The following is a 25,657-nucleotide window of genomic DNA, read 5'->3' on the forward strand; positions in this document are numbered from 1 at the left end:
TATCATCATTGGTGTTCTGCGACTCCCTATGTCCTGCTCCGTTCTCTCCAGCCCTGATCTGGGCATAGGTGCATGTTTTCACCTTTATCCTGAGTCGTGTGGTCCTTTAAGCACCAGAAAAATCTATGACTTCTGCTTCCCCTATGTATAATGGGTATACTTTTCATTGAGAGGTCATTATTTTGTAACCTTTTTCAGTTGAAGAATGTCCTGATGATGAAGATTAAAACTCAGACCAAGAAGAATCTTCCACAATAAAAGAATCATAAACCAGGTATCACATTTGACGCGCTCAAGGGATGGGGACTCGGCGCCCGGGCCTTGCTGTTTGGTTTTGGGGGATGTCGCGGTAGCCGGCTCCCCTGGCCGTACCCTGGGGTCACTCTTAAAAGCAAGGAAGGAATTGGGGGAAAAGGTGTATGGGAAAGGGAAAGTTCGTGACGCCACCCGTGGTGTCTGGTGAGGATCACCAGCGCTGCTACAGTCCTCTGAGGCCGGTGGTCAGGCAGTTTAGTTGGTGCGGCTCCCCACAGGTGGAGCGGCGCCTCAGGGCAGTGTGACGCCTCTACTCGAAAAGCCCTTTTCTTTACCCTGGGAGATGGGGAACTCGGAGTCGGGTCCTATGATGGAGAGATAGGGTGCAGCCGTGGCCCGGACCCGACCCGTGCTCAGGGCCGTCACATTAAAAGGATGGTGTGGGCTTATCTGGGTTGAGTGGCTGATTTACGACTACGCCACCTGTGGCACCTGGTGAGAACCACCAGCGCCACTTCAGTCCGCTGAGGCATGATGTTACGGCGGCCAAAGTTCTTACTACTCCCCACAGGCGGAGCGAGGACTCAGGGCAGAGGGACAGGATGGAGGGGGTAGTAGTAGAGGAGCACGGATGCCGCGTCTCGCGGTGTGGCGTAGAAATAACAGTCCGGAGGCCATAGGGGTGAACTTCCAAGGCTTTACTCACTTTCAAGATGGCAGAAGGAAGGCGACTCCCTGCTCCCCGTGGAGTCCTGCGGTCACCAGGGACGGAGGTCCGACAACCTCAGAGTAAGTCCAGCATTCAGTCGGGACCCTACACCAGAGTGTTCCTGAACTACAGACCGAATCCTTTCCTGTCCGTGTCTGTGCAAATAGGCCGGGTCTCCCTCTGAGCTCCTCTCAGAACAAGGGCACGGGTGGCAGCTTCTCTCCGTCCGATACCCGGTGGGATCCTCAGGGCCTACCGGGCTTTCCCGACCAGGACTTGGAGTGCAAGGTAGGGGACCGGTACCCCTCTTGCAGCCGGACTCCCTCTGAATATATCAGCATGGCGAGGACAGGAGGCATACACCGCTCCGTCTGCATCCTGCCTGGGATCCATTTACTGTGGAGCCACACTCTTAAGCTCCGGGCCTTCTTAGTCCTGGTCCTTGACCGGGTCGAGACATTCCTTGTCTACAACCTACACCTCGTCCCAAGGTCGGGGTACGAGGGCCGTGTCTCCATCCGATGCGGGCCCACACAGGATCCGCGTTAGGGTGGGAGATCACAGTCCACTCAGCAATTGACATCATTGAGACAGTCAAAGAGCGATTGAAGGCAGTCAAAGAAGCAAGACCCAAGATGGCTTTTTATTAAATATGAAATTTAAAGTGTAACTAACTTGTAAGTCCTCTACCCTCACCCACTAACTGGTTTCCCCTAACTCTTGGTTCCCCAGTCTCCCTGTAACCAGGGGAGCAGCACCTAGTGCATACTAGCCCCCTCTGGTGGAGAAATGTGGTGTTGGATGCAAAGGTTGGGTCACGACTATCACACTGTTCTTACCTCAGAGGAGGAACACTACACTCCATTAAAGAAGTGCAGCATCCCTGTGGCGGTCGAACCCTCAGGGGCGCCACAGAGGCATAGGAGAAGGGGGTGCAGGATAGAGGGGACCCAGCCGGGTCAGAAGAAGAAGAATAGGCACACTCACAACAGTTCACTTCAGTACCTTTACTGGTGGTGTTTCAGGCACGATCCAGGGCACTGTAGGGTGAAGGGTGCATTTTAGGACTCTCCCCAGTGAGCGGGTGTGGGGCCTCCTATTTCTTGCCTTTTACTGATAAGTTTATGACCTGCCTGGAGCTAGGCCTAACTTGGTCTCTGTTTTGCACCCGCTGACCTGGTGGTAGGGCCTTCTGTTGGAGATCACACTCCCCGGTCTCATGGGCCTCCGTGACTGCTGACCCTGTTATATCAGTCAGCTTTTGGTGTTCCCGGGACATATAGTTCGCCAGGGGTTCCAGTTGTTTCTGCTGGTTGTATAGATCCCTGCAGACACGGACCCGGTGTCCGGTATATGCTCTTGGGGTGAGCTGGCTAAGCTCCTCTGCCCCCTATGTAACTCACTTACTCCACTTGCCTTCGGCAGCGCTCGGGGCCCTCACTAGGCTTCACACTGGCAGTAGGCCTCGCTACTCTTCACCGCTCTTACGGCGTCGGCACGCCTTAGGCTCACTAACCTGAGCTCCCTGAGTCTGGGCTGGACTGACTTTCTCACTGGCTGCAGCAGACTGGCTGCATACTCCAGGCTGTAGATTCCAGACTGACTCTCTCCCAGACTAGACTGCTTAGCTCCACCTTCCCTTTTTACATCCCTATCCAGGCTCCCTCTGGTGGTCTGAGGTGGGAGGTGGGGGTGTGTGTATGCTGTGAGGGTCTCTTGTGTTAGGAATCCGTCCATGCACCCCTCTAGGATCTGTGGCACCAATGCGCAGCAGGGCGCCACACATTCATTACAGTAGATCTGACAGATTTAATATGGCGTCCTATCTCCTTGCAGCAAGTTACAGAGCAGGAGGAGCTGAGCAGATTGATATATAGTTTTACAGGGAAAGAATTAGTAGAACTTGTGATATCAGAGATTTAAGTCCTGCTCACTGAGGACTCATAAGTCCAGTGGATGGTCCTACATATGAGCATGTGACTGAGTGACTCCACCTCCTGGAGTGAGCAGAAATTTAACCCTTTAGTGATGGCGCCAATTATGTCCTTAATGACCAAGCCAAATTTTACAATTCTGACCACTGTTACTTTATGAGGTAATAACTCTGGAACGCTTCAACGGATCCCACTGATTCTGAGAATGTTTTTTCATGACATTTTGTACTTCATGATAGTGGCAAAATTTATTCGATATGACTTGCGTTTATTTGTGAAAAAAAAACAGAAATTTGGCAAAAATTTTGTAAATTTTGCAATTTTCAAACTTTGAATTCTTATTCCCTTAAATCACATAGTTATGTCACACAAAATAGTTAATAAATAACATTTCCCACATGTCTACTTTACATCAGCACAATTTTTGAAGCTAAATTTTTTTTTGTTAGGAAGCCATAAGGGTTATAATTTGACCAGCGATTTCTCATATTTCCAACAAAATTTACAAAACCATTTTTTAGGGACCATATCACATTTCAAGTGACTTTGAGGGGTCTATATGACAGAAAATACCCAAAAGTGACACCATTCTACAAACTACACCCCTCAAGGTGCTCAAAACCACATTCAAGAAGTTCACGTGCTTCACATGAATTGAAGCAACGTCGAAGAAAAAAATGAACGTTTAACTTTTTTTCACAAAATGTTTACTTCAGACCCAAATTTTTTCATTTTCACAAGGGTAACAAGAGAAAATGGGCCCACAAAATGTGTTGTGAAATTTATCCTGAACATGCCAATACCCCATATGTGGGGGAAAAACACTGTTTAAGCGCATGGCAGAGCTCGGAAGCAAAGGAGCACCATTTGAATTTTTGAAAATGGGCTGGTATCGAGAGCGGACACCATGTTGCGTTTGGAGAGCCTCTGATGTGCCTTAACAGAGGAAACCCCCCACAAGTGACCCCATTTTTGAAGCTAGACCCCTTAAGGAACTTTTCTAGATGTGTGGGGAGCACCTTGAACGCCAGGTGCTTCACAGAAGTTTATAACATAAAGCCGATAAAATAAAAAATCTAATTCTTTTTCAACAAAAATGTACTTTTAGCACCATTTTATTATTACAAGGTTAACAGGAGAAAATGGACCCCAACATTTATTGTGCAATTTCTTCTGAGTACGCAGATAACCCCATATGTGGGGTAAAACTACTGTTTGGGCTCACGGCAGGGTTCGGAAAGGAAGAAGCATCATTTGACTTTTTGAATGGCTGGAATCGAGAGCAGATGCCATGTTTCGTTTGGAGAGCCCCTGATATGTCTAAACAGTGGAAACCCCCCACAAGTGACCCCATTTTGGAAACTAGACCCCTCAAGGAATGTATCTAGACAACTGGTGAGCACCTTGAACCCCAATGTGCTTCACAGAAGTTTATAAGGTAGAGCCGTGAAAATAAAAAATATAAAAAATTTTCACAAAAATGTATTTTTAGCCCCAATTTTTTTATTTTCACAAGGGTAAAAGGAGAAAATGGACCCCAAAATTTGTTGTGCAATTGCTCCTGAGTATGAAGATACCCCATACATAGGGGAAAAATATTGTTTGGGTGCATGGCAGGGCTGGGAAAGGAAGGAGGGATGTTTCTAACGTAGACTTTGAGGGAATGGTCTGCAGCAGGCATCATGTCATGTTTGGAGAGCCCCTGATATGCCTAAACAGTGAAAAACCCCGACAAGTTACCACATTTTGGAAACTAAACCCCTCAAGGATTTTATAGTGAGCATTTTGAACTACACAGAATTTGATAACTTTAGGCCGCCATATTAAAAATTTTCATTTTTTTCAAATAAATGTAGTTTTAGCCTCAAATTTTTAATTTTTACAATGGATAATAGGAGAAAACAGACCCCATAATTTGTTATGCTATTTCTCCCAAACACGATGATGCCCCATATGTCGTCAGAAATTACTGTTAGGCCACACATCAGGGCTGAAAAAGAAGGAGCACTATTTGGCTTTTGGAGCATAGATTTTGGTAAAATAGTTTGTGGGCGACATTTGCGGAGCCCCAAATGTGTCAGAACAGGAGAAAAACCCGAAAAGTGACCTCATTGTAGAAATTACACATCTCAATGAATTCATTTATTGCTGCAGTGACTTATGTAACATCCACGAGAGGCTTTATTCTGAAGAATTGCAAATATGCCAGTTTAATACTCATACATTGTGCCCCCATAAAGTGTAGTGCCCCCATATATTGTAGAGCCCCCATACATTTCTCCTGGTGACACACACTCTGTAAATTTTTAAGTGCTTTCCCTGCTACAATAATGCCAAACATGTGGCCGCTTACTGCAGTTTAGGCACAGTGGGGCTCAGAAGGAGAGGGCATTTGGATTTGGGAGCACAGAATTCACTAGATTTTGAGAGGGTGGGAGCCGTCGCTTCTCCAAAGTCTTTGCTCTACCAAGAACGTGGAACCCCCTATAGTTCCTGTGAAAGATGACGGCCCTGAGAGGGGGCTGGTTTTGTGTGGGATAAATTAGGGGTTTTATTGGTAACATTTTAGTGGTACATAATTTTTGATTGCTTCCAGAATAAGACTGGATCCGCAGTCTATGCTGAGCACTTACTTCAGGGTTTCTGTGTAAATCCCACAAAAATGCGATTCAGACGAAACCCCTGACGAAACTACCCACCATAATGAGGCAAATGGAGACACTTTGGAGTCCGTTTGAAGTCTGCTCCATTGGTCTCCATCTTTTTAGGCATCCACAGATTTGTGGTCGCCCATACTTGTGCGTTAAAAAAAAACTAAAATGATGGGACGCCGCCGGAACAGAGACCAGTCCAAAGTGACTCCATCGGCTTCATAAGTGAATGGCTCCATCTGGGATCTTATCTGAATTGCATTTTTTTGGAATTTACGTAAGTGCACAGCGGAGAGCGCAGGATAAATGTGAGCCTAGCCTTATTCCGATTTTTTTGGAGGCAGAAAGAACAAATAGACAGCAGTACAAGAATAGTCATTATTTTTATTTTTGTGCAGTTCACTGTGCGATATAAGTGATAAGGCGGATTTATTCTTCGGGTCGGTGCAATTACAGCGCTACCAGATTTATATGGGTTTTTTTTAGATTTTGCAATTTGCATAGTAAAAATGCTGTTTTTATAAAAAGTAGTTCGCCATATTTTGAGAACTGTAAGTTTTTTATTTTTTGGTGAACAGAGCTGTATAAGGGCTTATTTTTTGCGGGACGAGTTTCAGATTTTTTTTGTACCATTTTGGGGCACATAGTAATTTTTGATCGCTTTGTATTCAGATTTTTCAGACACAGAATGAACAAAAAACAGAAATTCAGTTATTGCTTTTTGGGGTTTTTTTGCGCCATTCGCCTTGCGGAAAAAGTGATAAGACCGATTTGTTCGTCGGGTCGATACGATTGCAGTGATACCAGATTTATATATTTTTTATGCTTTGCTATTTTTACATACTAAAAACAGTATTTTACAAAAAAAGAACTTGATTTTTGCATCGTCACTGTTAGAACTCTCCTGTTAGGTTTTTTTTAGTTTGCTGGTCACATGACCATTTTTGCCTATTTAACCAGGCTCCGCCCTCCTGGCCTTGCTGGACTTCATTGTATTTTCTACTCTTGAGCTAGCTTGGTGCTCTGTTACCGTTCTCTGTTAGTTTTGCTAGGTCTTCTGACCTCTATGCTTTTTGTTGTGTGTTTGTCTTTGACTGCTACTATTTCTGCTAGGAGGTGTCCAACTTTTCCCAGTCCCTAGTTCTTGTAGGGATCCCTTCCTCACATCTATAGGTCTTCGTACAGACTAGCCGAGGACTTTAGCGGGTCTGATCGCAGGATCAGGTTCCCCGTTACATCGTAGGGATCTAGTTTAATTTTATTGTAGGGACAGATCTCCTGTCTTTCCTTAGTCCCTGTAGCAGATCATAACAGTAAGTCCAGCCAAAAGAAAAAAAAAAATTTTCACTAAGGAAAGACCTCCAGTTTTCCATCATGGTCTCGGTTCAAGATTTGGCTGAACGCTTGCAGGGACTCTCTCTGGAGGTGGCCAAGCTCCAACAACACGTGAGTAGCTGTTCTGGAGCACATTTTATGGAACCAAAGGTACGTCTGCCTGATCTATTTTTTGGCGAACAACAAGATTTTTTTTCTTTTAAAAATGCTTGTTTATTGTATTTTCGTTTGAGACCCGGATCCTCTGGTGATGAATCACAGCGCATAGGGTTCATAATGTCACTTTTGCGCAAAGATCCTCAGGGATGGGCCTTCTCTCTCCAACCTAGTGATCCATGCTTTAGATCAGTGGATAGTTTTTTTTCTGCTTTGGGTTTGTTGTATGATGATCCTGATCGTGTCTCATCTGCTGAGTCTGAATTGAGACATCTGAGGCAGGGATCAAGTAATGTGGAAAAATATTGTTCTCACTTCCGTCGGTGGTCTGCCCAGGTGGGGTGGAACGATTCAGCTTTGAAAAGCTTGTTTCTTGCAGGGCTAGGTGAAAGGGTTAAGGATTTACTGATTGCTTATCCCACACCTGGAAACTTGCAGGAGGCAATGCAATTAGCTATACGGGTGGACAGGAGACTGCGTGCAAGGGTTAATGAGAGCAAATCCTCTGATATGTCAGCAGCGACTCCTGAGAGGGTCTGTGCTGACAAAGGAGAGCCGATGAAGATTGGGGCGATGGCACCCCGCTCTCAGGAAAAAGACCGCAGGTTTTCTGAAGGTTTGTGCTTCTATTGCGGAAATTCTGGTCATTTTATTAAGAACTGTGTGCTTCATATGAAGAAAGAAAAAAAAAAGGTCAGTCATGCTCGAATAGCCTGTTTAAATTCTAAGGGTGTATTCCTATCTGCGACTACTGCTGCTCAGGATGAATTAATTGAATTTCGGGTTTTTGTGGATTGTAGTTCTACTCTGAATGTGATTGATGGGGGATTCTTGGAAAAACTTAAATTAAAACCTAAAACTTTGTCATCCCCTATTACTGTGGTTTCTGTTGATTGCTCTCCCTTGAAGAGTGTTACTCATAAGGTCTGTGAATTTCCCCTCACTATTAATGGTATTCATCAAGAGAATTTGGATTTGGTAGTATTAAATAATTTGCCTTCTCCAGTAATATTGGGGTTGCCCTGGTTAAAATTGCACAATCCTGTACTGGATTGGTCTACCAATGAAATTAAGTCCTGGAGCCCTAAGTGTTATGACAAGTGTTGTAACGGGCGCATTGCTGCTGTGGATAAAGGGGAATTACCTGTACCTATTCAGGATTTTTGGAGAGTTTTTTCTGTGGAGGAGTCACAAATTTTGCCTCCCCATAGAGACTATGATTGTACCATTGAATTTGTCCCTGGAGCGACTCTTCATAAAAGTCGTTTATTTAATCTTACTATTCCTGAGAGAAAGGCTTTGGAGGAATACATACAGACAAGCTTGGCCGCCGGTCACATTAGGCCTTCCAAGTCTCATGTGGCTGTTGGATTTTTTTTTGTAAAAAAAAAAGATGGCGGGTTACATCCTTGTCTGGACTTTCGCGAGATTAATAAAATTACTGTACGCAATCCCTACTCACTGCCATTGATTCCTGATTTATTTAACCAGTTAGTGGGGGCCAAGTGGTTCTCTAAAATTGATCTCCGGGGGGCATACAATTTGTTGCGCATGAAGGAGGGTGATGAATGGAAGACTGCTTTTAACACTCCTGTGGGTCATTTTGAGAATCTGGTTATGCCTTTTGGTCTCACCAATGCTCCAGCATTTTTTCAGAATCTTATTAATGACATCCTTAGACCTTTAATCGGCAAAAATGTGGTTGTGTATTTGGATGACATTCTGATTTATTCGCCTGATCTGGAGTCTCATTGGTGGAGCGTACGTGAGGTTTTACAGTTATTAATGGACAATTCGCTTTTTGCTAAGCTAGAGAAATGTGAGTTCGCTGTACAGAGAATTAGTTTTTTGGGTTACATTATCTCCAGCGAGGGCTTTGAGATGGACCCGGTTAAAGTTCAAGCTGTGCAGGAATGGCCTAAGCCTATTGGTTTGAAATCAATACAGAGGTTTTTGGGTTTCGCCAATTATTACAGAAAATTCATAAAACATTTTTCTATTATTGTCAAACCGCTGACAGATCTCACCAGGAAAGGTGCCAATGCGGTTCAGTGGACTTCTGAGGCCATTGAGGCTTTTGTGCTTCTTAAGGAGAGGTTCACCTCTGCTCCCATCCTTATGCAGCCTGATGAGACTAAGCCGTTTTTGGTTGCGGTTGATGCTTCTTCGGTGGGGGTTGGTGCGGTGTTGTCTCAGGAAAGCAAGGATGGAGTACATCCCTGTGCCTTTTTTTCAAAAAAAATTTTCTGAGACTGAACTTAATTACGATATTGGTAATCGGGAATTGCTGGCTATTAAACTCGCATTTGAACACTGGCGTCATCTCTTGGAAGGTGCTGAATTTCCCATTCAGGTTTTCACTGATCATAAAAATCTGATCTATCTTGATGCTGCCAAGCGCTTGAATGCCCGTCAGGCTAGGTGGGCACTTTTTTTCTCACGGTTTAATTTTTCCGTTTCTTACATCCCGGGTACCAAGAATGTTAAAGCGGATGCTTTGTCTCGCAGCTTTTCTCCCATGGTCGGTGCTGAGGAGGAAGAGGAGACCATTTTACAAGAAGGTGTTGTGATTGCTGCTTTGGACTCTGTTTTGGAGCATGAGATTCTTAAAGCTCAGGAGAATGCCCCATCTAACACTCCCCATGGGAGGTTGTTTGTGCCTAGGACCTTTAGGAGAGATTTGTTTGTTGAGTGTCATGAGTCTCAGTTGGCAGGTCATCCCGGAATCTCTGAGACCAAGAGACTTGTGGGTCGCAGTTTTTGGTGGCCTGGATGGCAGAAGGAAGTCATTAAGTGGGTGCGTCAATGTACTGTGTGTGCTAGATCCAAGTCTTCGCATGCTCCTGCTGCGGGCTTGCTTTGCCCTCTGGAGGTTCCTAGTGCACCTTGGACACATCTGGCTATGGACTTTATTACTGACCTTCCCCCCTCTGAAGGTTTCACGGTCATCTGGGTGGTCGTGGACCGTTTTAGCAAGATGTGTCACTTGGTTCCCTTCATCAAACTGCCTTACGCTAAGACACTCGCTAAGGCCTTTGTCAAGGAAATTGTGAGACTACATGGCGTTCCTACTGACATTGTTTCTGATAGGGGACCTCAGTTCGTGGCTCTTTTTTGGCGTGCCTTTTGTGACAGGTTGGGAGTTCATTTGTCGTTTTCATCCGGATATCATCCTGAGTCTAATGGCCAGACAGAAAGGAAGAACCAGGATGTTGAGCAGTTCTTGCGTTGTTTTGTGGCAGACAATCAAGAGGGGTGGTCTGAGTTTCTGCCACTTGCTGAATTTGCTCTTAACAACCATACATCCTCTTCTGCTGGGTGTTCGCCTTTTTTTTGTTGTTCTGGGAGACATCCGTCTTTTGGGTCATTCTCCAAATTGGTATCGGCTGTGCCTGAGGAGGAGAGTTTTTCCGGTGATTTCGAGAGAGTTTGGACGGATGTGCGTGGTAATCTTCAGGAGGCTAACAAAAAATCTAAGAGGTACTTTGATAGGAAACGGCAAGAGGTTTTGTTTGCTGTTGGTGACATGGTTTGGTTGTCCTCTAAGAATCTGCGATTGAGGATTCCTTCTAAAAAATTGGGTCCCAAGTTCGTAGGGCTCTGTAAGGTGCTTCAGATAGTTAACCAATCTGCTGTTAGGTTGGAGGTTCCTACCTCCTGGAAGATTAACCCGGTGTTTCATGTTTCTCTGTTGAAAAGAGCTGACGTGTCAGATGATGACGCCTCTGCCACTGTTCCTCCGGTGGTGGAGGAAGGGGAATATGAAATTTCCCGCATCCTAAATTCTAGACGGTATAGAGGGAGTTTGCAGTATCTCGTCGCTTGGAAGGGTTTCGGACCTGAGGATAACTCATGGGTGAGGGCGGATGATGTTTCTGCTTCCAGACTTGTCAGAGCGTTTCACAGGAGGTTTCCTGATAAGCCTGGGCCTAGGGGATCCGGAGGATCCTCTTAGAAGAGGGGGTACTGTTAGAACTCTCCTGTTAGGTTTTTTTAGTTTGCTGGTCACATGACCATTTTTGCCTATTTAATCCGGCTCCGCCCTCCTGGCCTTGCTGGACTTTATTGTATTTTCTACTCTTGAGCTAGCTTGGTGCTCTGTTACCGTTCTCTGTTAGTTTTGCTAGGTCTTCTGACCTCTATGCTTTTTGTTGTGTGTTTGTCTTTGACTGCTACTATTTCTGCTAGGAGGTGTCCAACTTTTCCCAGTCCCTAGTTCTTGTAGGGATCCCTTCCTCACATCTATAGGTCTTCATACAGACTAGCCGAGGACTTTAGCGGGTCTGATCGCAGGATCAGGTTCCCCGTTACATCGTAGGGATCTAGTTTAGTTTTATTGTAGGGACAGATCTCCTGTCTTTCCTTAGTCCCTGTAGCAGATCATAACAGTCACATTCTGAGAGCTGGAACTTTTTAATTTTTTTTACGAATGAACCATATTATGGTTATTTGTTTTTTGCAGGATGGTTTGGCGTTTTTATTTCTATAATTTTTTTTTACATACGCCTTTTTGATGGCTTTTTGTTCTGTTAGTTAGTATGATGAAAAAGTGTAATTTTTGGTGTTTTTTTTTTTTTATTTTTACGGCGTTTGCCAAACAAAATAAATAACATAACCATTTTTTAGAGCGGGTCATTCCAGACACGGCGATACCAATTATGTGTACTTTTTTTTGGTTATTTTTGTTTTAGCACAAACGCTGCATTTTGAGCGGCGAAATGGATTTTACTGATTTGTGTGCGGGGTTTTTTGTGTTTTTTTACTTTTTTACATATTTTATTATACTTTTTCACTAAGTCCCACTGTAGGACAAGTGTAATTTTCACTTTGATCGCTGGTCTCATACACTGCAGTACTTCTGCCTGTGAAACCCACCTGATTGCTGGATCTCACAGGACATCGTACCCTGGGATCATCACATGATCTCAGGGTACCATGGTAACCATCGGGACCATTGTGGGTCCAGAGACGTAGCTAGGGTTTTGGTTCAGGGGGGGCGAAATTTATGAGTGGGCCCCTAACCATGTAACCCCGATTACAAAATTAGTGGCGCACCCAGATAGTGGATGTAGGAGAACCTCAGCAGATGACCGCGCTGTTACTAAAAATAATCTCTATACAAAGACCAGCACTGATATTACCGCCATATGGTGACATACATTGATAGATGCCAGTCCTGCAGAACATAGAACAGATCACAGCTCAGTTATATATAGTACCTTACAGCTGACGTTCTTTCTGATTAAATTGTTCACTTTTCCCGTCTTTTCCATCTGGCCCAGACCGACACGACAACTTCTCCATCCAGGACTCAGAGGTATAATGCCCCCTCACTGTATAGTAACCAACACACAGTATACTGACCCCTTAGTAGCCTCCAAACTGATGTCTCCCACACTGTATGATGGCCCCCACACTATACAAAGACCCCACATTATCTCCCACACTGTATGTTGGCCCCCACACTATAAAAAGACCCCACATAATCTCCCACACTGTATGACCCTAACTGTAATCCCCACACTGTAAAAATAGCCTCCATATAGTATAATGCACCAGATAGTCCTCAATATCGTATAATGCACTCCCCATAGACAGAGTCTGTAGCATAATCCCCTCCCATAGGCAGTCTGTAGCATAATCCCCCCACCCCCCATAGGCAGTCTGTAGCATAATCCCCCCTCCCCCCATACGCAGTCTGTAGCATAATCCCGCCACCCCCTACAGGCAGTCTGTAGCATAATCCCCTCACCCCCATAAGCAGTCTGTAGCATAATCCCCTCACCCCCATAAGCAGTCTGTAGCATAATCCCCTCACCCTCCATAGGCAGTCTGTAGCATAATCCCCTCACCCTCCATAGGCAGTCTGTACCATAATTCTCTCACCCCCCATAGGCAGTCTGTAGCATAATCCCCTCACCCCCTGTAGGCAGTCTGTAGCATAATCCACTCACCCCCCATAGGCAGTCTGCAGCATAATCCCCTCACCCCCTGTAGGCAGTCTGTAGCATAATTCCCTCACCCCCCATAGGCAGTCTGTAGCATAATTCCCTCACCCCCCATAGGCAGTCTGTAGCATAATCCCTTCACCCCCCATAGGCAGTCAGTAGCATAATCCCTTCACCCCCCGTAGGCAATCTGTAGCATAATTCCCTCACACCCCATAGGCAGTCTGTAGCATAATTCCCTCACCCCCCCATAGGCAGTCTGTAGCATAATCCCCTCACCCCATAGGCAGTCTGTAGCATAATCCCCTCACCCCCATAGGCAGTCTGTAGCATAATTCCTTCACCCCCCATAGGCAGTCTGTAGCATAATCCCCTCAACCCCCATAGGCAGTCTGTAGAATAATCCCCTCACCCCCCATAGGCAGTCTGTTGCATAATTCCCTCACTCCCCATAGGCAGTCTGTAGCATAATCCCCTCACCCCCCCATAGGCAGTCTGTAGCATAATCCACTCACCCCCCCATAGGCAGTCTGCAGCATAATCCCCTCGCCCCCCATAGGCAGTCTGTAGCATAATCCCCTCACCCCCCCATAGCCAGTCTGTAGCATAATCCCCCTCACCCCCCATAGGCAGTCTGAAGCATAATTCCCTCACCCCCATAGGCAGTCTGTAGCATAATCTCCTCACCCCCCTCCATAGGCAGTGTGTAGCATAATCCCCACACACCCCCATAGGCAGTCTGTAGCATAATCCCCTCACCCCCCATAGACAGTCTGTAGCATAACCCCCCAACACCCCCCATAGGCAGTCTGTAGCATAATTCCCTCACCCCCATAGGCAGTCTGTAGCATAATCTCCTCACCCCCCTCCATAGGCAGTCTGCAGCATAATCCCCTCACCCCCCCATAGGCAGTCTGTAGCATAATCCCCTCACCCCCCACAGACAGTCTGTATCATAACCCCCCAACACCCCCCATAGGCAGTCTGTAGCATAATCCCCTCACCCCCCATAGGCAGTCTGTAGCATAATCCCCACACCACCCATAGGCAGTCTGTAGCATAATCCACTCACTCCCCATAGGCAGTCTGTACCATAATCCCCCCCAACCCCATAGGCAGTCTGTAGCATAATCCTCTCACCCCCCATAGGCAGTCTGTAGCATAATCCCCTCACCCCCCATAGGCAGTGTGTAGCATAATCCCCTCACCCCCTATAGACAGTCTGTAGCATAACCACCCCACCCCCCATAGACAGTCTGTAGCATAATCCCGACACCCCCTATAGGCAGTCTGTAGCATAATCCCTTCACCCCCTATAGGCAGTCTGTAGCATAATCCCGCCACCCCCTATAGGCAGTCTGTAGCATAATTCCCTCACCCCCAATAGGCAGTCTGTAGCATAATTCCCCTCGCCCCCATAGGCAGTCTGTAGCATAATTCCCCTCGCCCCCATAGGCAGTCTGTAGCATAACCCCCCAACACCCCCCATAGGCAGTCTGTAGCATAATCCCCTCACCCCACATAGGCAGTCTGTAGCATAATCCCCACACCACCCATAGGCAGTCTGTAGCATAATCCCCTCCCATAGGCAGTCTGTAGCATAATCCCCCCACCCCCCATAGGCAGTCTGTAGCATAATCCCCCCTCCCCCCATACGCAGTCTGTAGCATAATCCCGCCACCCCCTACAGGCAGTCTGTAGCATAATCCCCTCACCCCCATAAGCAGTCTGTAGCATAATACCCTCACCCTCCATAGGCAGTCTGTAGCATAATCCCCTCACCCTCCATAGGCAGTCTGTAGCATAATTCTCTCACCCCCCATAGGCAGTCTGTAGCATAATCCCCTAACCCCCTATAGGCAGTCTGTAGCATAATCCCCTCACCCCTATAAGCAGTCTGTAGCATAATCCCCTCACCCCCCATAGGCAGTCTGCAGCATAATCCCCTCACCCCCTGTAGGCAGTCTGTAGCATAATCCCCTCACCCCCCATAGACAGTCTGTATCATAACCCCCCAACACCCCCCATAGGCAGTCTGTAGCATAATCCCCTCACCCCCCATAGGCAGTCTGTAGCATAATCCCCACACCACTCATAGGCAGTCTGTAGCATAATCCACTCACTCCCCATAGGCAGTCTGTACCATAATCCCCCCCAACCCCATAGGCAGTCTGTAGCATAATCCTCTCACCCCCCATAGGCAGTCTGTAGCATAATCCCCTCACCCCCCATAGGCAGTGTGTAGCATAATCCCCTCACCCCCTATAGACAGTCTGTAGCATAACCCCCCCACCCCCCATAGACAGTCTGTAGCATAATCCCGACACCCCCTATAGGCAGTCTGTAGCATAATCTCTTCACCCTCTATAGGCAGTCTGTAGCATAATCCCGCCACCCCCTATAGGCAGTCTGTAGCATAATTCCCTCACCCCTCATAGGCAGTCTGTAGCATAATTCCCTCACCCCCCATAGGCAGTCTGTAGCATAATCCCTTCACCCCCCATAGGCAGTCTGTAGCATAATCCCTTCACCCCCCGTAGGCAGTCTGTAGCATAATTCCCTCACCCCCCATAGGCAGTCTGTAGCATAATTCCCTCACCCCCCCATAGGCAGTCTGTAGCATAATCCCCTCACCCCATAGGCAGTCTGTAGCATAATCCCCTCACCCCCATAGGCAGTCTGTAGCATAATTCCCTCACCCCCCATAGGCAGTCTGTAGCATAATCCCCTCACCCCCCATAGGCAGTCTGTAGAATGATCCCCTCACCCCCCATAGGCAGTCTGCAGCATAATCCCCTCACCACCCATAGGCAGTCTGTAGCATAATCCCCTCACCCCCCATAGTCAGTCTGTAGCATAATCCCCTCAACCCCCATAGGCAGTCTGTAGCATAATCCCCTCACCCCCATAAGCAGTCTGTAGCATAATCCCCTCACCCCCCATAGGCAGTCTGTTGCATAATTCCCTCACTCCCCATAGGCAGTCTGTAGCATAATCCCCTCACCCCCCATAGGCAGTCTGTAGCATAATCCACTCACCCCCCATAGGCAGTCTGCAGCATAATCCCCTCGCCCCCCCATAGGCAGTCTGTAGCATAATCCCCTCACCCCCCCATAGCCAGTCTGTAGCATAATCCCCTCACCCCCCCATAGGCAGTCTGTAGCATAATCCCCTCACCCCCATAGGCAGTCAGTAGCATAATCCCCCCACCCCCCATAGGCAGTCTGTAGCATAATCCCCTCACCCCATGGCAGTCTGTAGCATAATCCCCTCACCCCATGGCAGTCTGTAGCATAATCCCCTCACCCCATAGGCAGTCTGTAGCATAATTCCCTCACCCCCATAGGCAGTCAGTAGCATAATTCCCTCACCCCCCATAATGCAGTCTGTAGCATAATCCCCTCACCCCCCATAGGCAGTCTGTAGAATAATCCCCTCACCCCCCATAGGCAGTCTGCAGCATAATCCCCTCACCACCCATAGGCAGTCTGTAGCATAATCCCCTCACCCCCCATAGGCAGTCTGTAGCATAATCCCCTCAACCCCCATAGGCAGTCTGTAGCATAATCCCCTCACCCCCATAAGCAGTCTGTAGCATAATCCCCTCACCCCCCATAGGCAGTCTGTAGCATAATCCCCTCACCCCCCATAGGCAGTCTGTTGCATAATTCCCTCACTCCCCATAGGCAGTCTGTAGCATAATCCCTTCACCCCCCATAGGCAGTCTGTAGCATAATCCCTTCACCCCCCGTAGGCAGTCTGTAGCATAATTCCCTCATCCCCCATAGGCAGTCTGTAGCATAATTCCCTCACCCCCCCATAGGCAGTCTGTAGCATAATCCCCTCACCCCATAGGCAGTCTGTAGCATAATCCCCTCACCCCCATAGGCAGTCTGTAGCATAATTCCCTCACCCCCCATAGGCAGTCTGTAGCATAATCCTCTCACCCCCCATAGGCAGTCTGTAGCATAATCCCCTCACCCCCCATAGGCAGTCTGTAGAATAATCCCCTCACCCCCCATAGGCAGTCTGCAGCATAATCCCCTCACCACCCATAGGCAGTCTGTAGCATAATCCCCTCACCCCCCATAGTCAGTCTGTAGCATAATCCCCTCAACCCCCATAGGCAGTCTGTAGCATAATCCCCTCACCCCCATAAGCAGTCTGTAGCATAATCCCCTCACCCCCCATAGGCAGTCTGTTGCATAATTCCCTCACTCCCCATAGGCAGTCTGTAGCATAATCCCCTCACCCCCCATAGGCAGTCTGTAGCATAATCCACTCACCCCCCATAGGCAGTCTGCAGCATAATCCCCTCGCCCCCCCATAGGCAGTCTGTAGCATAATCCCCTCACCCCCCCATAGCCAGTCTGTAGCATAATCCCCCCCACCCCCCATAGGCAGTCTGTAGCATAATCCCCTCACCCCCCATAGGCAGTCTGTAGCATAATCCCCTCACCCCCATAGGCAGTCAGTAGCATAATCCCCCCCACCCCCCATAGGCAGTCTGTAGCATAATCCCCTCACCCCATGGCAGTCTGTAGCATAATCCCCTCACCCCATGGCAGTCTGTAGGATAATCCACTCACCCCCCATAGGCCATCTGTAGCATAATCCCCTCACCCCCCATAGGCAGTCTGTAGCATAATCCCCTCACCCCCCCCATAGGCAGTCTGTATCATAATCCCCTCACCCCCCATAGACAGTCTGTAGCATAATCCCCTCACCCCATAGGCAGTCTGTAGCATAATTCCCTCACCCCCATAGGCAGTCAGTAGCATAATTCCCTCACCCCCCATAGGCAGTCTGTAGCATAATCCCCTCACCCCCCCATAGGCAGTCTGTAGAATAATCCCCTCACCCCCCATAGGCAGTCTGCAGCATAATCCCCTCACCACCCATAGGCAGTCTGTAGCATAATCCCCTCACCCCCCATAGGCAGTCTGTAGCATAATCCCCTCAACTCCCATAGGCAGTCTGTAGCATAATCCCCTCACCCCCATAAGCAGTCTGTAGCATAATCCCCTCACCCCCCCATAGGCAGTCTGTTGCATAATTCCCTCACTCCCCATAGGCAGTCTGTAGCATAATCCCCTCACCCCCCCATAGGCAGTCTGTAGCATAATCCACTCACCCCCCATAGGCAGTCTGCAGCATAATCCCCTCGCCCCCCATAGGCAGTCTGTAGCATAATCCCCTCACCCCCCCATAGCCAGTCTGTAGCATAATCCCCCTCACCCCCCATAGACAGTCTGTAGCATAATCCCCTCACCCCCCATAGACAGTCTGTAGCATAACCCCCCAACACCCCCCATAGGCAGTCTGTAGCATAATTCCCTCACCCCCATAGGCAGTCTGTAGCATAATCTCCTCACCCCCCTCCATAGGCAGTCTGTAGCATAATCCCCTCACCCCCCCATAGGCAGTCTGTAGCATAATCCCCTCACCCCCCATAGACAGTCTGTAGCATAACCCCCCAACACCCCCCATAGGCAGTCTGTAGCATAATCCCCTCACCCCCCATAGGCAGTCTGTAGCATAATCCCCACACCACCCATAGACAGTCTGTAGCATAATCCACTCACTCCCATAGGCAGTCTGTACCATAATCCCCCCCAACCCCATAGGCAGTCTGTACCATAATCCCCCCCAACCCCATAGGCAGTCTGTAGCATAATCCTCTCACCCCCCATAGGCAGTCTGTAGCATAATCCCCTCACCCCCCATAGGCAGTGTGTAGCATAATCCCCTCACCCCCTATAGACAGTCTGTAGCATAACCCCCCCACCCCCCATAGACAGTCTGTAGCATAATCCCGACACCCCCTATAGGCAGTCTGTAGCATAATCCCTTCACCCCCTATAGGCAGTCTGTAGCATAATCCCGCCACCCCCTATAGGCAGTCTGTAGCATAATTCCCTCACCCCCAATAGGCAGTCTGTAGCATAATTCCCCTCGCCCCCATAGGCAGTCTGTAGCATAATTCCCCTCGCCCCCATAGGCAGTCTGTAGCATAACCCCCCAACACCCCCCATAGGCAGTCTGTAGCATAATCCCCTCACCCCACATAGGCAGTCTGTAGCATAATCCCCACACAACCCATAGGCAGTCTGTAGCATAATCCACTCACTCCCCATAGGCAGTCTGTAACATAATCCCCTCACCCCCCCATAGGCAGTCTGTACCATAATCCCCCCCACCCCCATAGGCAGTCTGTATCATAATCCTCTCACCCCCCATAGGCAGTCTGTAGCATAATCCCCTCACCCCCCATAGGCAGTGTGTAGCATAATCCCCTCACCCCCTATAGACAGTCTGTAGCATAACCCCCCCCACCCCCCATAGACAGTCTGTAGCATAATCCCGCCACCCCCTATAGGCAGTCTGTAGCATAATCCCTTCACCCCCTATAGGCAGTCTGTAGCATAATCCCGCCACCCCCTATAGGCAGTCTGTAGCATAATTCCCTCACCCCCCAATAGGCAGTCTGTAGCATAATTCCCCTCGCCCCCATAGGCAGTCTGTAGCATAATTCCCCTCGCCCCCATAGGCAGTATGTAGCATAATTCCCCTCGCCCCCCATAGGCAGTCTGTAGCATAATTCCCCTCGCCCCCCATAGGCAGTCTGTAGCATAATTCCCCTCGCCCCCCATAGGCAGTCTGTAGCATAATCCCCTCACCCCCTATAGACAGTCTGTAGCATAATCCCCTCACCCCCTATAGACAGTCTGTAGCATAACCCCCCAACACCCCCCATAGGCAGTCTGTAGCATAATCCCCTCACCCCCCATAGACAGTCTGTAGCATAACCCCCCATAGGCAGTCTGTAGCACAATTCCCTCACCCCCATAGGCAGTCTGTAGCATAATCTCCTCACCCCCCTCCATAGGCAGTCTGTATCATAATCCCCTCACCCCCCCATAGGCAGTCTGTAGCATAACCCCCCAACACCCCCCATAGGCAGTCTGTAGCATAATCCCCTCACCCCCCCATAGGCAGTCTGTAGCATAATCCCCACACCACCCATAGGCAGTCTGTAGCATAATCCACTCACCCCCCATAGGCAGTCTGTACCATAATCCCCTCACCCCCCATAGGCAGTCTGTACCATAATCCCCCCCACCCCCATAGGCAGTCTGTACCATAATCCTCTCACCCCCCATAGGCAGTCTGTAGCATAATCCCCTCACCCCCCATAGGCAGTGTGTAGCATAATCCTCTCACCCCCTATAGACAGTCTGTAGCATAATCCCCTCACCCCCCATAGACAGTCTGTAGCATAATCCCCTCACCCCCAATAGGCAGTCTGTAGCATAATCCCGCCACCCCCCATAGGCAGTCTGTAGCATAATCCCCTCACCCCCCATAGGCAGTCTGTAACATAATCCCCTCACCCCCCATAGACAGTCTGTACCATAATCCCCCCTACCCCCATAGGCAGTCTGTATCATAATCATCTCACCCCCCATAGGCAGTCTGTAGCATAATCCCCTCACCCCCCATAGGCAGTGTGTAGCATAATCCCCTCACCCCCTATAGACAGTCTGTAGCATAATCCCCTCACCCCCCATAGACAGTCTGTAGCATAATCCCGCCACCCCCTATAGGCAGTCTGTAGCATAATCCCCTCACCCCCTATAGGCAGTCTGTAGCATAATCCCGCCACCCCCTATAGGCAGTCTGTAGCATAATTCCCTCACCCCCAATAGGCAGTCTGTAGCATAATTCCCCTCGCCCCCATAGGCAGTCTGTAGCATAATTCCCCTCGCCCCCATAGGCAGTCTGTAGCATAACCCCCCAACACCCCCCATAGGCAGTCTGTAGCATAATCCCCTCACCCCACATAGGCAGTCTGTAGCATAATCCCCACACAACCCATAGGCAGTCTGTAGCATAATCCACTCACTCCCCATAGGCAGTCTGTAACATAATCCCCTCACCCCCCCATAGGCAGTCTGTACCATAATCCCCCCCACCCCCATAGGCAGTCTGTATCATAATCCTCTCACCCCCCATAGGCAGTCTGTAGCATAATCCCCTCACCCCCCATAGGCAGTGTGTAGCATAATCCCCTCACCCCCTATAGACAGTCTGTAGCATAACCCCCCCCACCCCCCATAGACAGTCTGTAGCATAATCCCGCCACCCCCTATAGGCAGTCTGTAGCATAATCCCTTCACCCCCTACAGGCAGTCTGTAGCATAATCCCGCCACCCCCTATAGGCAGTCTGTAGCATAATTCCCTCACCCCCCAATAGGCAGTCTGTAGCATAATTCCCCTCGCCCCCATAGGCAGTCTGTAGCATAATTCCCCTCGCCCCCATAGGCAGTATGTAGCATAATTCCCCTCGCCCCCCATAGGCAGTCTGTAGCATAATTCCCCTCGCCCCCCATAGGCAGTCTGTAGCATAATTCCCCTCGCCCCCCATAGGCAGTCTGTAGCATAATTCCCCTCGCCCCCCATAGGCAGTCTGTAGCATAATCCCCTCACCCCCTATAGACAGTCTGTAGCATAATCCCCTCACCCCCTATAGACAGTCTGTAGCATAACCCCCCAACACCCCCCATAGGCAGTCTGTAGCATAATCCCCTCACCCCCCATAGACAGTCTGTAGCATAACCCCCCAACACCCCCCATAGGCAGTCTGTAGCACAATTCCCTCACCCCCATAGGCAGTCTGTAGCATAATCTCCTCACCCCCCTCCATAGGCAGTCTGTATCATAATCCCCTCACCCCCCCATAGGCAGTCTGTAGCATAACCCCCCAACACCCCCCATAGGCAGTCTGTAGCATAATCCCCTCACCCCCCCATAGGCAGTCTGTAGCATAATCCCCACACCACCCATAGGCAGTCTGTAGCATAATCCACTCACCCCCCATAGGCAGTCTGTAGCATAATCCCCTCACCCCCCATAGGCAGTCTGTAACATAATCCCCTCACCCCCCATAGGCAGTCTGTACCATAATCCCCCCCACCCCCATAGGCAGTCTGTACCATAATCCTCTCACCCCCCATAGGCAGTCTGTAGCATAATTCCCCTCGCCCCCATAGGCAGTATGTAGCATAATTCCCCTCGCCCCCCATAGGCAGTCTGTAGCATAATTCCCCTCGCCCCCCATAGGCAGTCTGTAGCATAATTCCCCTCGCCCCCCATAGGCAGTCTGTAGCATAATTCCCCTCGCCCCCCATAGGCAGTCTGTAGCATAATCCCCTCACCCCCTATAGACAGTCTGTAGCATAATCCCCTCACCCCCTATAGACAGTCTGTAGCATAACCCCCCAACACCCCCCATAGGCAGTCTGTAGCATAATCCCCTCACCCCCCATAGACAGTCTGTAGCATAACCCCCCAACACCCCCCATAGGCAGTCTGTAGCACAATTCCCTCACCCCCATAGGCAGTCTGTAGCATAATCTCCTCACCCCCCTCCATAGGCAGTCTGTATCATAATCCCCTCACCCCCCCATAGGCAGTCTGTAGCATAACCCCCCAACACCCCCCATAGGCAGTCTGTAGCATAATCCCCTCACCCCCCCATAGGCAGTCTGTAGCATAATCCCCACACCACCCATAGGCAGTCTGTAGCATAATCCACTCACCCCCCATAGGCAGTCTGTAGCATAATCCCCTCACCCCCCATAGGCAGTCTGTAACATAATCCCCTCACCCCCCATAGGCAGTCTGTACCATAATCCCCCCCACCCCCATAGGCAGTCTGTACCATAATCCTCTCACCCCCCATAGGCAGTCTGTAGCATAATCCCCTCACCCCCCATAGGCAGTGTGTAGCATAATCCTCTCACCCCCTATAGACAGTCTGTAGCATAATCCCCTCACCCCCCATAGACAGTCTGTAGCATAATCCCCTCACCCCCAATAGGCAGTCTGTAGCATAATCCCGCCACCCCCCATAGGCAGTCTGTAGCATAATCCCCTCACCCCCCATAGGCAGTCTGTAACATAATCCCCTCACCCCCCATAGACAGTCTGTACCATAATCCCCCCTACCCCCATAGACAGTCTGTACCATAATCCCCCCTACCCCCATAGGCAGTCTGTATCATAATCCTCTCACCCCCCATAGGCAGTCTGTAGCATAATCCCCTCACCCCCCATAGGCAGTGTGTAGCATAATCCCCTCACCCCCTATAGACAGTCTGTAGCATAATCCCCTCACCCCCCATAGACAGTCTGTAGCATAATCCCGCCACCCCCTATAGGCAGTCTGTAGCATAATCCCCTCACCCCCTATAGGCAGTCTGTAGCATAATCCCGCCACCCCCTATAGGCAGTCTGTAGCATAATTCCCTCACCCCCAATAGGCAGTCTGTAGCATAATTCCCCTCGCCCCTATAGGCAGTCTGTAGCATAATTCCCCTCGCCCCCATAGGCAGTCTGTAGCATAATTCCCCTCGCCCCCATAGGCAGTCTGTAGCATAATCCCCTCACCCCCTATAGACAGTCTGTAGCATAACCCCCCCACCCCCCATAGACAGTCTGTAGCATAACCCCCCCACCCCCCATAGGCAGTCTGTAGCATAATTCCCCTCGCCCCCATAGGCAGTCTGTAGCATAATCCCCTCACCCCCATAAGCAGTCTGTAGCATAATCCCCTCACCCCCCATAGGCAGTCTGTAGCATAATCCCCCCCATCCCCAATAAGAATAAATAAGCACAATACTCACCTCTCTCTCCCCCTCGTTCCCCCGCGCCCGGCCCGCACACATCTTCAGCACAGCAGGCTGGGTGCTAAGTGATGACGTCAGTGACGTCAGACACAGAGGACGCTATGAGGACTGATGGGAGAGGGAGCGTCGCTCCCTCTCCTATCACTGAGCTTGCGGTTGCGGTGACGTGCGGAGGGGGGCGATGCTGGCACCTCAGCGCCATGAAAGAGCAGCGCAGAGGCATAAGTACCCTTAACTGCCGCTGTAAAAATGAGTTACGGCGGTCGTTAAGGGGTTAGGGCCCTTTAGTTTGTTAATAAATTACATAAATTCCAATTCCCTAACACTGTATGTTGTCAGTTATGACCTATAGGGGCGCTGTTGAGACTTCTAATACTCTTTCTGATTTTGACCATCCTTTTTATAATACAAAATTATTACAGAGCCCTCTACTGGTCATTTAAAAAAAATCATGTTCTTTATACGCATTGATAAATGTGGTTCTATTGAAAAAAAAAAAAAAATCCAAGTAAATGATCTAGTTACATATCTCCATCTCTCTGCAGCATGAAATGAAGAAGATTAATGCAAGAAGTAGAAAACCGAAATACTACCGCACAATAAAAATATATATGATAAAATCTCTTGTGTGATTTATCTAGTAGGTGAGTAGATAAGGAGAGGATATCAAGACCAGGGGCGGACATACTGCTGGTGAAACCCATGCAACCGTACAGGGGTCCAAAAGGTAAGGAGGCTCATTTCCACCCCCAGAGCAGGTGGGATTGTGCATTATTATGAACTATTGGACTACATAGAGCCCATATATTGATATATTGTTCTTGCACAGAACCCTCTTCTGCCGGTGTCCATCCCTGATTAAGAGGATTGCAACCAAACTGGCAGCTCTAATTTTTGCCAATCACTAATGGCTCCCCAATAGTGGCCACATATTTGCAACGAAATAATGCTGAACTCCATGCCTCCACACCAGAACCCAGCCTCCAATTTCATACAGATTGCATGTTGTGACCTGATGAAGGGTATAGTATGCTGTAAAAAAAATACTTATTTACATATATATTTTTTATAGAGGACTTCTTATCAGATGTGATTGATCAGATAACATATCACGATATTCTTATAAAAAAAAGTAGCGGTTTATTCTTGGATTGTCCGTTAAAAAGAACAATTGCAGTAGTTACATAAAATAGGTTAAATAGTTAAAAAATGATTGTCCATTTGTCCATGATTAGCTTAATAGTTAAGATTCACCCATCTTTTCCTGGGATCCTGAATGGTATTTTGCTTCTGTCTGTGTCCAGCACGTGTGTCAGGATGACACCATGTGTCTGGGCCTTGTCGTCTGACCTCCACACGTAGAGCCTTTGTCTAGTGTCCTGTGAAATGGCAAGAGCGCCCCCCCCCCCGTCTCTAACATGGGGTTATATAGGCCGGTCATACCAGCTGTTCTTCTACTTATGGTACTAACTTACGCCAAGCTAAAAAATAGCCTGAATGTCTAGCACGAGGCTGATGCAATCTTATGTAATGTACAGAATTCAGAATTAATTAAGAATAAAAATGAATATCCATAATTAATATTTAATATATGCACCTGAAACACATACTATAGAAGTATCCAAGGCGCTATTTCCTTTATCTTTGCCTTTTCCATTTTTTTGGGTTTGGCTCTTGACCACAAGAAGTCCAGGAGCATCTCCGGTTCGATGAAGAGTTGCCTCAAAGCTACTTTATTTTTTACAAGCCTAAAGTAGAGTTGTGGCTATACAATACAGTATCTAGTGGTCACCTGCAGAGAGTCCTATGGTTTGATCCTGTTCCTATTTAAAAAAAGCACTCCTCCTCCTATCAAAGTTTTTATCCTCGTAATATATTGCAATCATCATATTATACAGCACTGTGTACTTGTACTTACAATTGCTCATTTTGTCTTTCTATCCAGTTAATTGTTCTCTTTTCCATTAGGCCTATGAC

The 25,657-nt window shown here is 48.5% G+C and overlaps 1 protein-coding gene across 1 annotated transcript in view; it reads left to right on the forward strand.

The window, feature by feature from the left end:
- Window positions 1-24,293, forward strand: part of LOC141164192 (hepatitis A virus cellular receptor 1 homolog) — a 44,448-nt gene extending 20,155 nt beyond the window's left edge. The window contains exons 4-5 of the mRNA XM_073649329.1: window positions 199-274; window positions 24,226-24,293. Coding sequence (XP_073505430.1) covers window positions 199-227 — 29 coding nt within the window. The 3' untranslated portion in view covers window positions 228-274; window positions 24,226-24,293. The remainder of the gene's footprint in view (window positions 1-198; window positions 275-24,225) is intronic.
- Window positions 24,294-25,657: the final 1,364 nt, after the last annotated feature.

The sequence above is a fragment of the Phyllobates terribilis genome, unplaced genomic scaffold, assembly GCF_046119375.1.
Source record: "Phyllobates terribilis strain yellow unplaced genomic scaffold, ASM4611937v1 Scaffold_10__3_contigs__length_209671492, whole genome shotgun sequence".
Classification (NCBI taxonomy): domain Eukaryota; kingdom Metazoa; phylum Chordata; class Amphibia; order Anura; family Dendrobatidae; genus Phyllobates; species Phyllobates terribilis.